At 46.9% G+C, this 15,151-nt stretch overlaps 1 protein-coding gene across 4 annotated transcripts in view; it reads left to right on the top strand.

The window, feature by feature from the left end:
* LOC135913617 (disintegrin and metalloproteinase domain-containing protein 10-like) overlaps nucleotides 1–15,151 on the top strand; it is a 53,557-nt gene that overhangs the window by 31,605 nt on the left and 6,801 nt on the right. For all 4 annotated transcript variants that reach the window (XM_070537823.1, XM_065446155.2, XM_070537822.1 and 1 more), the window contains exons 5-8: nucleotides 804–968; nucleotides 3,513–3,686; nucleotides 4,059–4,251; nucleotides 7,288–7,460. In XM_070537823.1, the coding sequence (XP_070393924.1) occupies nucleotides 804–968; nucleotides 3,513–3,686; nucleotides 4,059–4,251; nucleotides 7,288–7,460 (705 nt within the window). The remainder of the gene's footprint in view (nucleotides 1–803; nucleotides 969–3,512; nucleotides 3,687–4,058; nucleotides 4,252–7,287; nucleotides 7,461–15,151) is intronic.

Below are 15,151 nucleotides of genomic sequence, written 5' to 3'. Positions count from 1 at the left end.
CCACCTATGGGCACACACACATAGGACGACCACACGGATGCAAGGACCGAAACCTAAAACGTGAGTCCGAATCAGCTGAGCGCTACTCGTTGCCCTCAGTAAGATTTGTTATAGGTCTCTAATATGCTGCCGTAGCCTCCAGTGAAAGACGATGGAGATGTCGGCATCCGTAGAACATAAAGAAATCTTCGTAATTGCCGTGCGGAGATAAGAAACGCAAGCCCTTGCCCGAGGCGGCCAGTTTTCTCCCGTATTTTCTGTATCAGCTTGGATCTTCAAGATTTCCCATACCATATAGTCCATGCGCAACGCTAGTAATACATTGTCCCGAGTGCTACACATAACGCAGTGAAAAATAAAGCCTTCAACCTGGCACGCAAATGAGAATGACATGGCGGTTGTTTGTCCACAGGTCCTAACGTACCTGTCTGGGAAATAGAAATGGTCTGCCCCAAAGTACCATGTACAGGCAGTCGCTGAAAGGCGATTCCCGCAGGTATTTTCATTGGCAGTTGCTACTCTTATCAACAACGGCCCACGCCAAACGAAGCTCAGCAGTTGGCAAGTGAAGGACAGCCGAGTTGCCTTTGTGGCTTGTCGTTTAGCGCAACGAATGTATTCACTTTACAGAGAACAGTGCGACTTGCGGTGCCCTGCCACTCGAGCATGTGATGACGATATCGGATCGGAAAGCAGGTTCTAGTGTTCCTCCACGGACTAGAGAAAGCGCCATTTCACGTTTGAATGAATTTAAATGTGAAAATATGCTCACAATTAATGAATTGCTCGGGGCATTTGCGCAGGCTTATCCATGGCGCCGCCCCTTTCAAGATGGCAGGAAGCGGCGCGTTCGGCGTTCGCCCGACTACGCCGATCCGCCGCCTGGCGGTAGGCGCAAGCCACAATCACGCTCTGGCCGTCGCACAAGTTCACGCAAGGACCCCACTCGGCGAGTGTGCCACATGCAGGTAAGGGCATGGTTATTAGCGGCGAGAATTAGGAGTGGCGCCCTCTCGCGAGTGACGTCACGGCCAGGACGCCGCTCGCTCCGGCTCGCCCGGCTGCCGCGCGCGCTCGTTCCCTTCGTGTATGCTTGGGGTATGGCTGGTTCGAGCCGTACTTGTTGAAGGGTATGACGGCTTCTTTCTGCTGCTATGCCTGAACCGCGGTTTCTTCTTCAAAAGCGTTTGAGTCCAGAAAATTTGAGGCTTGGATATCGCAAGCTATGTAGCGTTGAAGGGGTCTACTGGTTTTACAATGCATATATGCACGTGTCTGTCCATAAATTTTGCGTAAAGGAATTTCTGCAAATTCAACACGCGAAGTTGTGTATGGTGCTTCGTTAAACACTTAACATTCCCTTAGTATTTAGCTGTGAGAGACATTACATTTTACACTGAAGAGAAATCTTGGTAATTGGCGTCAACATGTTAACTGTGTTAGAAAGGCACTGCCCAGCGAAACTTTCATTATGATTCTTGTCACTCTGGTGAGTTGTTCTAGTGAAGTATGGCCATTTATTAATGCGTAAAAGAGGGAGGCGCGCATTTCCTATGAAAATGTTTGCTGGTATTTTCACCTCTCTCTGAAACAGGCCTCCAAAAAACGAATTGCTCATGCCTGCTAACACGACGGCGCGTCATGTAGTAGAGCATTTACATAGTTGATTCATACCTACCATAGTAGCAATCACATAAAAGAAATGTTTCGTGGTTAAGATCGAGAGCCAATCAATTGCAAGCGATGAAATGTTTCATGGTGGCCCTCAATAGCCTTTATTGACTATATATGGCACACCCCTCACGCAACGGTAGCAATCGACTGTTGGTATGGCGAGGCACGCATTGCATGCGAAACCCATCAGTTCACTACAACTTGAATTGAAACCATAGCAGCATTTTTTTACAGCACCAATTGGAATGCCTAAAGTATTCTCGACTACTGCGTAGCATAGATTGCCTATAAAAAGAAAATTCAAGCTTTTTCTGCCTCACCATGCCTCGATGCAGCGTTGTTTAATTATACAAACGGAGAACTATTTGCTTCATCAGTACACAAAACAGAACCTAGCAAACCTTCATAAAGAAAACACCACAAGCCTTACATGTATCACTTGTTTTTTGACCCTACACCGGGGAATTATGATATCTTCACATTGTCCCATACTACTAATGATTGACGCTTCGACTTCTTTCCGGCTGCAGCCATATAGTCCAAAAGGCATATTTTACAAAAAAATTTGGGCCGAGCAGCCTGTGCCAATTCGCCAAACAGATTCCTCATGTATATTCCTCGAGCAACAAGCACCACTAAGTTTCTCAACTGAGTTGAACGTGTAGCACGGAAAAGGGAATATATATTGGTACATCCCTTTTCGTATTCTGCAAATAGCTGTGAGCTTTCATTAGCTTTACTTCAAATTACCGCCACTTAAAATAAACACGTGAAGAACCACCTAATTTTGAGAAGCCGGTAAAGAAGCGAGTGGTGCTTGTAGAACCTAAACTGCAGTGTTAAGTCCTCGTATTACTGCCGAGCGCTTCTTTGAAGAAATGCAAAAATTCGATATTATACCATGAACCACTCGTCAGGAGCAAGCCTGTTTTAGCGGATTAAAATCAAGGTAAGTGTTGTAGAGGTCATATATAGCCAGCGTTTGTGACGTACTTGTTGCACCGCGGCAAGTATGGTACCATAACGGGATTATTATATGCTATGTAATTGCAGTTGTCGATCCGCGCATGAAAAACCCGCCATGGGCTGGTAGGCGCTCCTTCGGCTGGCACTGCAGCGTTGCCTTTGAGAGCGCATTGTTGTCTAAGAAATAAGCTCTTTGAATAAAGTTTCGTGACTGAAGACGTCGTAAAAATAGATTTGAGATTACCGCCATACGTATGCAAGCAGAGAGAACGAGGGCGAACAAACCAAAACACCGCAGAAAGCGCCCGGACACGGACCGAACAATACCAAACGACAGGCGCGAGTCCTTGCCCTGACGTCACGCGAGCGGCACTCGCAGCGCCCCTGTAGTTCGTTTTTGGGGCTAACAGTGAACTGGCATGGTCACTGTGATTCAAAGGTTGGTTGACAGCGACCATGCCCCAGCGCGTTTAGGCTGCCAAATCACACTTGTTCGTCGACAGTTGTAAAACGCAAAACGTAGGAACATTTATCGTAAATATGTTTGCTTGCTTCTATCGTAAAGGTCATTTGACAGACCGCTTTAGGTATAACACGGCGAGCGTCGGAGAATAAAATGTTTTCGCTACTTCATTTTTCAAAATTTCACCTGGGCACTTTCTGTAGATCGACTGGCCTTTCTTGTGGACCAATTTATTGCAGAGGCCGCAGTTAACAATACGCGCTGCAGCGGGCGAGCAACCGAAGCACGAAGCAGTTGTTCCGAGGCTGACTCATCACTTAAAATGAAATGTGATTTTTTTTTCTGAGAAAATGAAGGGAGGCCGGTTTGCAGCGCGTACACCATACGTTCGGTTCTCTTCGTCTCGTAGATCGTCGTGGATCACATGCTATACGACTTCTTCGCCAAAGATACGGACGACAAGGTGGCCCACGAGCGCATCACTTCTATGGTTGGCACGCACATGGCGTCCGCGAACATCATCTACTCCGCCACCGACTTCCAAGGCATCGTCGGCATGCGATTTGTGATACAAGACCTCAGGGTGAGCCCGCCTTCCGTCATCACAATAAGAAAGAGAAACGCGCAGTGTCAGATTCTTGTTTGTAAAGCACTTTGTAGACTAGAGTGCGTGGTTATCAAGAAAACAAGCGGGACAATCGTGGTAGGAAGCCTACTTTTAGTGAGCAAGGTTGACGAATGAGAAACAGTTGTGAAAAAAGAAAGTATTGGTATTCAGGCTTCAAGCGCCACATTGTAGCGTATAGGGTTCTTTGTCAATATGCACGTTATTCTAAATAGAGGCACAAGTTATTCCTGTTCTTTAATTATGTATTGCTTGTTGGTAGATTGCCTTTTATTTCAGCCACATAGTGTGCGGTGGCACGAATGATGGGACGGTGCCTCCATTGCGCAGGTCAACGACACCAGCGCCTGCGAAGGTGGGGAAGCGGCGAACAACCCGTTCTGCCGCAATGATTTGGACGCCAACCTTATGCTCGAGCTGTTCGCTTCGGAGGAGCGCAACGACTTTTGCCTTTCGTACGCCTGGACCAACCGCGACTTGGGCGAAGGAACTCTGGGACTGGCATATCTGGCCTACGCTAGTGGTAACCACCGCATGGCCCCTGCCACACGTGCAGCCACGCATGTGCTAAAGCACGCGCGTATAAGATGTGTACTGTTGTGTGGGTGAAGGCACTGGCGTAACCATGCGAATAATATGTGTTATACGTTGAAACCTCATAGTAGATGAACTTCTCAAAACTTATACCCAAAGTACAAACGAGGAATAAAGCGAGCAGAACGCCTTCAAAACGTAAGCACACTGTGGATGTAGAGTTCGTCTTCAATGGCGATAGCTGTGGCTAGTGAGAGGGCGGCACTGCAGCTTCGAAAAACAGGGTGCTGACAGAGCACAACGGAAAAAGGCTTGGTGTCTAGGGATAGTACAAAACGGTTTCATTCAACGTGAGAGGGATCGTCATATTACGTGGCAGTCGGTAAATTGTTTATCAGAAACACTGGACATAGAAACGTTATCCAGAAAGGCCGTCTATCTGCTCGCTGTCACTTGAGAGAAAACTATAGTTCGGGCCTGACTCTGATGCCGCCTTTTGAAATACGTGTAAAACGCGGATTTCCGCGATAACCGCTTGGCCGATTTTAATTGTATTTGTTGTAGTTGAGAGAAAAAGTTACGTTATAGTGACTGTTGGGAGCGAATTTTGATTTAGGGCCTGAATATTTTAACATAAATTTTCAAAAATTGGCAATTTGAAGAATATATATAAGCAAGAAGTTTAGCGATTTGCAGCTTTACACCAAGAACAGATTGTAACGCCCACTGACGCCGCTATGTGTGGACGCTAAAGGTCGGCGCTCAGGGTCGGCAGAGCAAGAAAGATGAGGAGGACAAAGTCGGGGGCGGCGCGCGCTTACAGTCCGTTCCGCGAGAGCCTGCGACGCTGGTCCGCTGCCAGCCCTCGGTACCCGACAAGTGGTCGCAGTTCTGCACGCAGCATCCGTTGGGCCATCCAAAGCGGACAAATGTCAAAATTATAGCATATCAATTTACGTCTTACCTGACTTTGTTGCATTGCTTACAGGTGTTTCGCAAAAGTTCTAGTCACATATTAGTGGTTTTTTTAGAATGTATAAAAAAACAAATTTGTCCACTTAGATGTACTGGTAAATGCAATTTACAGAACTGCGATGTCAATTTTCATTGCGGATTAACAGATGCATATACTTGATAGCTCTGTTTTCTGAAAATTTGCAATTCTCAGCAATCTTGTATGAAAACATTTACAGCCTAAAGGGAAATTATGCGGATCCCGTGCTGTGTGAGTTAATGTAAGTGAAGCTTTCTGTGGTGTTTGCTTTGACTAACGATAATTAGCGGTTGTTGACTGCAAATGTTTCATTTCTTCAGCGTTTAATGCGACACGAAAGTAGTGAGTTGGTGGTAAATGTAGCCGTGCGTACACCACTGCTGTTTCTCTGCGTCGTACACGGAAAACACAGGGCGACGTGTTTCCTTGAGGCGTTGGTATGTGCCATTGTTTGTAACCTATGAGAGGGCTGAGCATTGGCATTGCCCCACACGGCACATTGCATCGCGGCAGAAATGTTGGCAGAATTATGGGGCTGTACGTGCCGAAACCCCAATCGCATTATGAGTCACGCCGTAGTGATGGACTCCGGATTAATTTTCATACCCTGGTGTTCCTTAACGCGCACCGAAATCTAAGTGCACCACCGTGCTTTTATTTTGCTCCCATTAAAATTCGGCGGCCGCGGTTGGAACAGTTGCTGCGGTGGGCACAGAAGTGTTGATTTGACGCGCTACCGCTTCCGTAGTGTCGCCTAAACCCTACGGTGATTTAATACGGACTTGCATGTGCGCGCCCGGCGTCAATTGTCCGCTTGACAAATTTTCAGGGTGTTTATTTTTGAGAAATAGAAGAAACGTACAGTAAGTATCGCACCTTCAGTTTGCCCTCAATCGCTATATCGTGTCGTGTCTATAGTAGTAGCATTTTCTTGTCTAATTACTTCACCTTTTGCCTGTCACGGCCTCCCCCCCTACTTTTTTTGTGGGAACTGCGAGTGAATAGCGACAAGACTGTTCGACATTCGTTTCCCGACTGCGCTGGTTCAGCTTATTTTGTGCCTCTTCTCCCTGCCCCCTCTCTACCATTTTATCAACCTCTCCTCAGGACTTGTACGTTAGTAGAAGGGTAAGCGCTGCACTTTCTGCAAAGCTTTTGCGGGAATCACGGATAGTTACAGCGGTCAAAAACTTAATGTGACGACGTCCAGGGAGCTCCAGAGGGCAGTGTGCACATGCGATGGAAAGGTCCAAACAAGTTTCTCGCGACGCATTTCATCTCTGCCATGCTCCTCCCATGTATATGCATGCTCTAAATCACCCCTGGACGCGCCGTGCAAAACAACAGCAGCAGCAGCAGTGGAAAGGTCGAAGGAAGGTGCAAAAAAAGGCTCGCTTCAAAATTCGCTACCAACAGTCACTAGATTATAACTTCTTCCTTTTAAATGCAGCAACCATCATCAAATTCGGTGCAGCGGTTGGCGAGAAAAATGATTTCTCCTTTCCCACGTATTTATATAGGAGCCTCCTAGCTACAGCTTCCTCTTGTTTCTTTCACGGGATCGTGAGAGAAGTGCGCCACTATGCTTGTACTGTTCATTCATACGTGAAAAATAAACTCCGAAGACTTCTCCAAGCACCAGCTCGTTGGGTAGTTCATCCTGAATTCTCCTGAACAGTGTTGCAGGTCTTACGCAGTCAGCGTGCCCTGAGACGACATTAGCTTCCAGTCAAGGATGGCTACTGTCTCCCTGGCTGGACGCGGGCAGACGCCGCGCGGTATTTGTCTGATCCTCTTTGGAGACTTGAAGGCTTTAAGATAACTCAAAGGTGGTTATTCCTTTTATCCCTGCGTAGAACAAAAACGAGGTAAGCGGACTGCTCGGGTAAGATGACGTCGTTATATATTTTTCTTTGTGCCCTACAACATGTCTACATGCTCAGGAGAAAGGAAACAGTTCTTGCGATCACTCTCAGTAACACGCAAAGGACGTGCGCCTCTGTTTATGGTATGCACGCTGCTCATGTGCAGACAAGCTCGGAGGTGCGTGCGAGAAATTCCGGTCAGTGAACACTCGGGAGGGCATCCGGCGCATGGCGCTAAACACGGGCGTCATAACGTTGTACCTGCACGGCGGACCGGTTGCCCTGGCTGTCAGTGAAGTCACAGTGGCCCACGAGATTGGCCACAGCTTAGGCGCCTTGGTAAGTTATTCAATAATTGCTCAAAAGCTTACCCTGCATTGGAGAACAAGCTTTACTTCATTGTAGCAAATAAAATGAATTTAGATTTGATGACAAGCGGCTCTTTTTGGACGCAAAAGCCAGTTGTTGCTGCTTGGAGTAGCGTTTAGGCCAGGAATTCAGCCATCCCGCAGGGGCGTCTGCGTCAGCAGGCGTTTGGTGCCTTGCGACACAACGGTACCCGAGCACACGAAGGTTGGGCCCTGCCGCATGCAGCCGTGCGCGGCTTAGCCGTGTCTGGGGAAAGGGGTATCCTGGAGGTTGAGCCGATGCTGGGTGTTTGAACCTTTAAGGCCCCCCGGCAGAGGCAACACAACTCTTTGGCCTCTGCTTCGCATAGACGGCACCCCCGTACTGAGCCACCCAGGGGAAATTGGTAGTTGCCTTTTTCTGTCTCTCTCTCCCTCCAGCCTTCGTCTTTCTCTTACTTTTCATCTTACCTGTCTTCTCCTAGCTTCCGCTTACTTCCGATTTTTCCAGGCAGCAAGGGTTAACCTTGTGTGAATAGCCAACCTAGGTTATCTCATGTTTGGTTATAGTGATAACGTGCAGCTGGCGTTTGCAGGACCTGTTTCTACAGTCCCTGTAGCGACCCCTTGTAGGGCTCCATGGTGGGTGGCTGGTGTTATTGCCGAAAATTACATTCTTCTATGGCAAACTCCTTTCCTCCCCTCCCAGATCGCCCTCAGAAAAGAGGGTGCACCGAAGATGTATTTCAGTTCTTTGGACGTCAAAGACCCAACTTCCCGCGATTTCACGTCATTACCTCAGAAAAATCAGATAAACAAGTGCGCACAATCTCCCCATTTCTAGTTTCGAAGTCTTTAACTGATGTCCTTGGTCCAGGCTACAAGGCATCAACGATGGCAAGTGGTGATCTCCTTTTAGAACTGCATGACCAGAAACTATGAAAAATTGCCCAGTCTAGTGCCATTTGGGGATGTTCCCGTGTCAGTAACTCTACACCGTACTCTGAACACCACCCGCGGCGCTGTCTCGGATGGTGCTTTGCTCCAGCTGACAGAGGCTGAGCTCCTGGATGGCTTCAGTGAGCAGAATGTTGTCAATGTCAAGAGAATTAAGCTGAGGCGGGATGGTAGAGAAATTGCGACCAAACACCTAGTACTCACATTCGGCTCAAGTATTCTGCCCGAGTCTGTAGAGCCCGTGTACATCAAGCTCCGTGTTAGGCCGTATGTGCCAAATCCCCTCAGATGTTTCAAACGCCAACGTTTTGGCCACAGCTCGCAGAGCTACCGAAGCCCCCAAACATGTGCGAAATGCAGCGCCCATGAACACACGTCTGAAGCTTGCGAGAACACTTTGCATTGTGTAAACTGGGATGGAGAGCACGCCGAGTACTCGCAGTCGTGCCCGTCTTGGAAAATAGGAAAAGAAATTGTCACGATTAAAGTGAAAGAAAATATATCGTTCAAGGAGGCATGTAGGCCGGTGTCATACCTGCCTAAGAGCAGCTTTGCCGAATAGGCGCGTCAGGGGGCAGCGCCACAACGGTCTCCTGCGGCTGTCCGACCCACACCCAGTGAGGCGGTAGTGACGCCATCCAACCCCCCCCCCCCCCCGCCCCCCGCCCTCCCCCGGCGGCTGCAGCTAGTGCTGCTACGCCAAACCAGCAGACGAGGCCATCTACCTCCAGGCAGGTGGCCTCAAAGGTCTCGTCCAACGTGCCGAGGCCTTCACGTCAAACAAAGCGCTCGGAAGAGCGCATGTCCAGCGCCTCGCAAGAGGCGATGGACACAACGACGAGCCAGACAGCACCACCAGCGCCTAAGGAGCGGCGAGCATCTTTCGACCACTCGAAAAAAGACAACACTCCCGTCACGGGGCTTCGAAAGTGCCCGTGAGCTAATCCTTATCTCTTAAACACACAGCACCCAACACACTTACCATAATGGAGACACAAATACTACAACGGAACGTTAGGGGTCTTCTTCATAACCTTGACGACATTAGAGAACTAATACCCAAACACAATTCCAAGTTGCTGTGTGTTCAAGAGACACATCTCAAACCTACCAACACTAATTTTCTTTGGAACTACACAATCTTCCGAAAAGACCGTGACGAAGCACATGCCTCCGGCGGTGTAGCAATAGTAGCCGACAAGACGGTAGCTTGCCGACACGTCGCCCTTCAGACACCCCTTGAGACAGTGTCAGTTCGGGCCATTTTGTTTAATAAGTTGGTCACTGTATGTAACATTTATATACCCCCGAGCCATCATCTCGAAAAGACAGTTTTTTTATAATCTCATTGACCAGCTCCCCGAGCCTTATATATTCGTGGGAAATTTTAACGCTCATAACACGATGTGGGCAGACTCACAATGCGACGCGAGAGGTCGACTCATTGAAAATTTCCTGTTAACCTCCGGTGCTTGCGTCTTTAATAAGAAAGAACCAACATATCATAAACCACATCATAACTCGTACTGATCACTAGACGTGGCGATCGGCTCCACTTTCATCTTTCCCAATCTAGAATGGCATGTAATGAAAAATCCATTCGGAAGTGACCACTTCCTAGTAACGCTGAACTTTGTAAACAAACTTGATTTTCCTCCACACTTCCGTCGCTGGAAACTGGCCTCAGCTGACTGTAAACGTTTTAGGGAATCCACTCACATATCACGGGATTTTATAGATAATTTTACTATAGATCATGTTGTTTCATACTTCACCGCTTTTATCATTGACGCTGGTGAAAAGTTCATTCCTCAAACAAGAGGCACCTCATCCAAAAGACGGGTCCCCTGCTGGAATGATTATTGTAGACAGTGTCGGAAGAGACAAAATAAAGCTTGGAGCAAATGACGGGAAAGTCCTACAGCCGAAAATCTAATATAATTTAAACAGGTTAAATCACAGGGAAGAAGTACGCGACGAGAGGGAAAGAGGACAAGCTGGCAGAGGTTTCTCTCAAGTATCAATTCGTATGCACAAGAAACGCAAAGTATGCAAAGTATGGTATGGGCTGAAAAGGCTACATGGACTAGAAATTCATCCGTTGCCCTTAGAGAACGGGGAAGCGAACAGCTTGGAAGAGCAAGCTGAGCCATTGGCGAACACTTCCAGCGCGTTTCCAGTTCTGATCATTATCCCAAGGCTTTCCTAAAACCCAAACAAGTAGCAGAACGCAAGGCTATCGACCGCAAATGCAGACAGAACGAACCCTTTAACGCGCCTTTTAACATTGCCGAGTTGAGGGCCTCCCTGACTGCATGTCATAGCTCTGCACCTGGACCCGATAGGATCATGTACGACATGATTAAATCCAGTGATACTCAAATTACCCTGCTAGATCTTTTTTAACGTTATATGGGCTGTGGGGTACCTCCCTACCGCATGGAAAGAAGCCCTTATCATTCCTATTCTGAAACAGGGCAAAGACCCCACATGAGTAACAAGTTACCGCCCAAGTGACCTCACAAGTTGTATATGCAAACTTTTTGAAAAAGTAATAAACCATCGACTTTTACACTTCCTTGAACTAAATAAATTTCTTGATCCATATCAGTGTGGTTTTAGAGTGGGACGATCTACAGCCGCTCATTTAATACGCATCGAAGCAAACATTCGTGACGCCTTCGTGCATAAACAATCCTTCTTATCCATGTTTCTCGACATGAAAAAGGCGTACGATACAACTTGGCACTGTGGAATCCTGCGTGACCTATCGACGCTGGGCATCCGCGGCACTACGTTGAACATTTTAGAAAGCTACCTGCACAACCATACATTCCGGGTGAAAATAGGTAATGCGCTGTCACGTGCATTCATACATGAAACTGGGGTACCCCAGGGAAGCGTACACAGTTTCACGCTCTTTGTCGTTAAAATGAACACGCTTCGTAAAGTATTACCACCATCTATTTTTTATTACGTCTACGTAGACGACATACAAGTAGGTTTCAAATCCTCCAACCTAACAGTCTGTGAGAGACAACTACAACAGTGCTTGAACAAAGTTTCCAAATGGGCAGACGAAAACGGGTTCATAGTTAACCCCAACAAAAGTTCTTAGGTTCTTTTCACCAGGAAGAAAGGGCTCACTGCAGATCCCACTGCCTAAATATATGGGCAACAAATCCCTATCAACAAGGAACCCAAATTATTAGGTGTCATACTTGACTCCAAGCTTACCTTCATACCGCACATAAAATATCTTAAAGCAAAATGTCCTGAAACAATGAATCTACTTAAACTGCTATCCCACACAACATGGGGTAGCGACAGGAAGTGTTTACTGAATCTTTATAGGAGCCTAGTTCGATCACGACTGGACTATGGTGCCCTGGTTTATCACTCTGCCACACCGAGCGCGCTAGAGATGTTGGACCCAGTCCACCACCTGGGTATCCGCCTGGCCACTGGCGCCTTTAGAACAAGCCCCGTCGAAAGTCTATACGTAGAGTCAGAGGAGTGGTCTCTCCATTTTCAGAGAACATACATCAGCTTCACCTACTTTCTCAAAGGGCGCTCTAATAAGGAACATCCGTGTTACACGACAGTTAACGACTTGGCGTGTGAAATACTTCTTCATAACAGACCCTCTATGAGACTTGCTTTGACACTGCGTATAAGAGAACTTAGTGAAGAAATGGATGTCCTCATACTCGAACATAGCCTAATACCTGCAACTAAGCTATTACAGCCCTGGGAGTGGCAGGTGATAGAATGTGACGCATCCTTTGTAAAGGTCACAAAGCACGCTCCTGAGCTTGAAATTGCTATGCATTTCCGTGAGCTTGAATCGAAGTACACCTGCTCCGAATTCTACACAGTAGCGTCAAAATACCATGTTGGCGTATCCTACGCTGCTGTTTCTCCCTATCTTTCTGAGTCTGACCTGTTGAACCCCCTAACAAGTATCTTCACTGCAGAAGCCTGTGCAGTACTGTCTGCAGTAATATATATAAGGAAACTGAAACTTGACTGAGCAATCATATTCACAGACTCGTTAATCTTGTAAAAGCACTTATTTCCTTACAAAAGCATACAAATCCTGTCTTCAATGAACTGTGCTAATCGTATGTAACATATACTTATCACACAGACATGCAGTAATATGCTGGGTTCCTGGCCATAGAGGAATCGAGGGAAATATGTTTGCAGACGAGATGGCCAAATCAATAGCATCGCAGGGTATTCGTTCTGTTGCAGTCCCTGCCACAGACATGAAGCCTTTCCAAAGAAACACACTGCGAAGCCACTGGCAACGCTTGTGGGACGCAGAAACGAGTAATAGGCTTCACCCAATTAAGCCCAAGTTAGGTTTCTGGCACCCAACTACGAAAACACGAAGAACAGGCGTCCTATTCACTAGACTAAGAATAGGACACACATTCGGCACTTATAACTTTCTGCTTACCGGTAACGAACCTCCAACCTGTGGTAGATGTGGCGACAGGCTGACCGTCCTCCACGTCTTCCTGGAGTGCCGGGAAGCCGAAAGAGACAAGAGGAAACATTTTCCATTTGCATACCGCCATCGCGTCGCTCTGCATCCGGCCATGTTTATTGATGAAGAACCGCTTTTTAAGACCAAAGCAGTCCTCGCTTTCTTGAAAGATGTTGTGCTACACATTACAAGCCCATTAATTTCGTAGTTTATCGTCTTTCCAGAGGATGCCTCTATGGTAGTTTTCTTTGTATAGCACATGCCTCTAGGCCCTTGGCTTTCAAGGGCTCTGGTGAGGCAGAAATGCTCTAGACAACTTTAGCATCTGACATATTTTGTATATTGCATCATTCTTTCCCCATGCATTTTAGTGTTCATAGTACACGTCAATAGTCATGCCATAATTTTATCACGCGTATATTTTATGCAATTTACACCAACTCCGTTAGGCCCCTTTACAGCCACATCACATTAAATTCACAGAAACCATCAGACAACGACGAACTCTGTAACACTAGCTTGGCGCTCTCTGGCCATACCTGTCCCTTGCGCCATTAAACATCAAACATCAATCAGTCAATCAGGAATCCACCCTGCACAGGGATGAGTACGTCGGATAGTAGGAATGAAGAAAAAAGGGTTTATTTTACTTTAGTTACATTGGCTCCAGATACGGAAGCCCACTCCATGTAGGAGCATATTAAATGTCTCAGCTCACATCAGAACACGCCAGCACATCTCACTGCACCAAAAGTCCCCGCTTTTAAAACCCCCGTCTTCCCTAGGAGACCAGATGACTGTATCTCGGCCAACCAGAATAGTCGAATCGGTCGCAAAATCGCTCCCATGACGTTCCACCGTTCAGGCGGCTCCGCCTCCTATGGTGCACCAGTGCCCTCCCTTCCCATATGGCGCAACTGCGTGGTAATCTGGGAAACCGAGGTCGACGCTTCACACCATAGACCTCGCCATTGGCCCCTTTCATCAATTAGTTCAGCTTGTCAGGGTCAGGTTCAGGTAGAGTAGTCTTCGCGGTGGTTACCGCTTCCACGGAGTGCGGCGGTTGTTGTCACCTCGAAGTCAGCTCCTTTGCGCGTCAGAGTCTATGTTGGGCCTCGGCGTCGTATGGGTGCGCGCTGATGAAAGAACTGCCCTGTGAGAAACGTCGAAGGAATGCTCATCGCGGTATTAAGATGTAACATGGTGATGACGAAGCACGTGCTGGCGAACACATGCGTGCACCAACTGGCATGCAAACAGCACGTGTGCAGAAAGACTACGTACATGCTTTGGCAAAGTGTTTCGCTTGCATGGCTCATCTTACATGTGAAACAAGAAGTGTGGAAACAGAATAAAAGTATTATGCATACATCCAACAATGTAAGAACTATAGCAGGGAGATTCTGAATTCTGCCATAGTATAAGTAATGAAGACCGCATCAATGATCGCCATAAAAATATTTCGGACGTAAAAAAAAAAACTCATTCGTTATCATTCGTTAGAAGGTGATGTCATAACGATTATTATTTCCAATGACATCCACTTTGAACAGAGGAGGCTACAGATAGTCACCTAGCCTGCTTGCTCTAGTCAGGCTCTACTAGATCGATTGCAGTCTAGCATTTGTACTGTCTCTTGATTTAGATGTATTTTCTGTAACTTTAACTGAAATATGTTTACAAAATGCAAGGAATATATACACAATGCCACACGTGAATAAACCCACGCCACCAATAAGTTTCAGTTGAAAGTCAGCGCTTGTCTTCGTTTTTCTAACCATGCTTTGTCTGCTTCTGCGCTGTTGAAACAACATGGTTCATCAAATAGCCCGTTCTCCCACTCTAAAATCTTTCGCTGAATTAGAACCTCTATGCCTTTATTGTAAGCTTACCTATACCTGCACTAAAACTCTAGCTTCATCTCTCCCTGCTCTTTACCACCAATTCTGTAAACGGGACGATGATGTAAAAGCGCTTAACAGACGTGTGCAATAGGTGAAGACGAGACGCATACGTAGCGCCTTTCAACTGTCCATTCAAAATCCGCCCGTGACTTACTGACGCTTACACACGTGACACTTTACATGCGCACTGCACTCGTTAGACATAAAAAAATCATGGGGCCTTCCACTCTGTGAAGGTGGAGGACCAGCGAAGTTGTTTAGCATACGACACAGAGGGGACACATAGTTTTGAACGCAGATACGTATTCATTTACCGCTATTTTATAT

This window comes from Dermacentor albipictus, chromosome 4, assembly GCF_038994185.2.
Source record: "Dermacentor albipictus isolate Rhodes 1998 colony chromosome 4, USDA_Dalb.pri_finalv2, whole genome shotgun sequence".
NCBI classification, from domain to species: Eukaryota; Metazoa; Arthropoda; class Arachnida; order Ixodida; family Ixodidae; genus Dermacentor; species Dermacentor albipictus.
The sequence above is the reverse complement of the archived record's forward strand: the minus strand, read 5'-3'. Positions and strand labels throughout refer to the sequence as shown.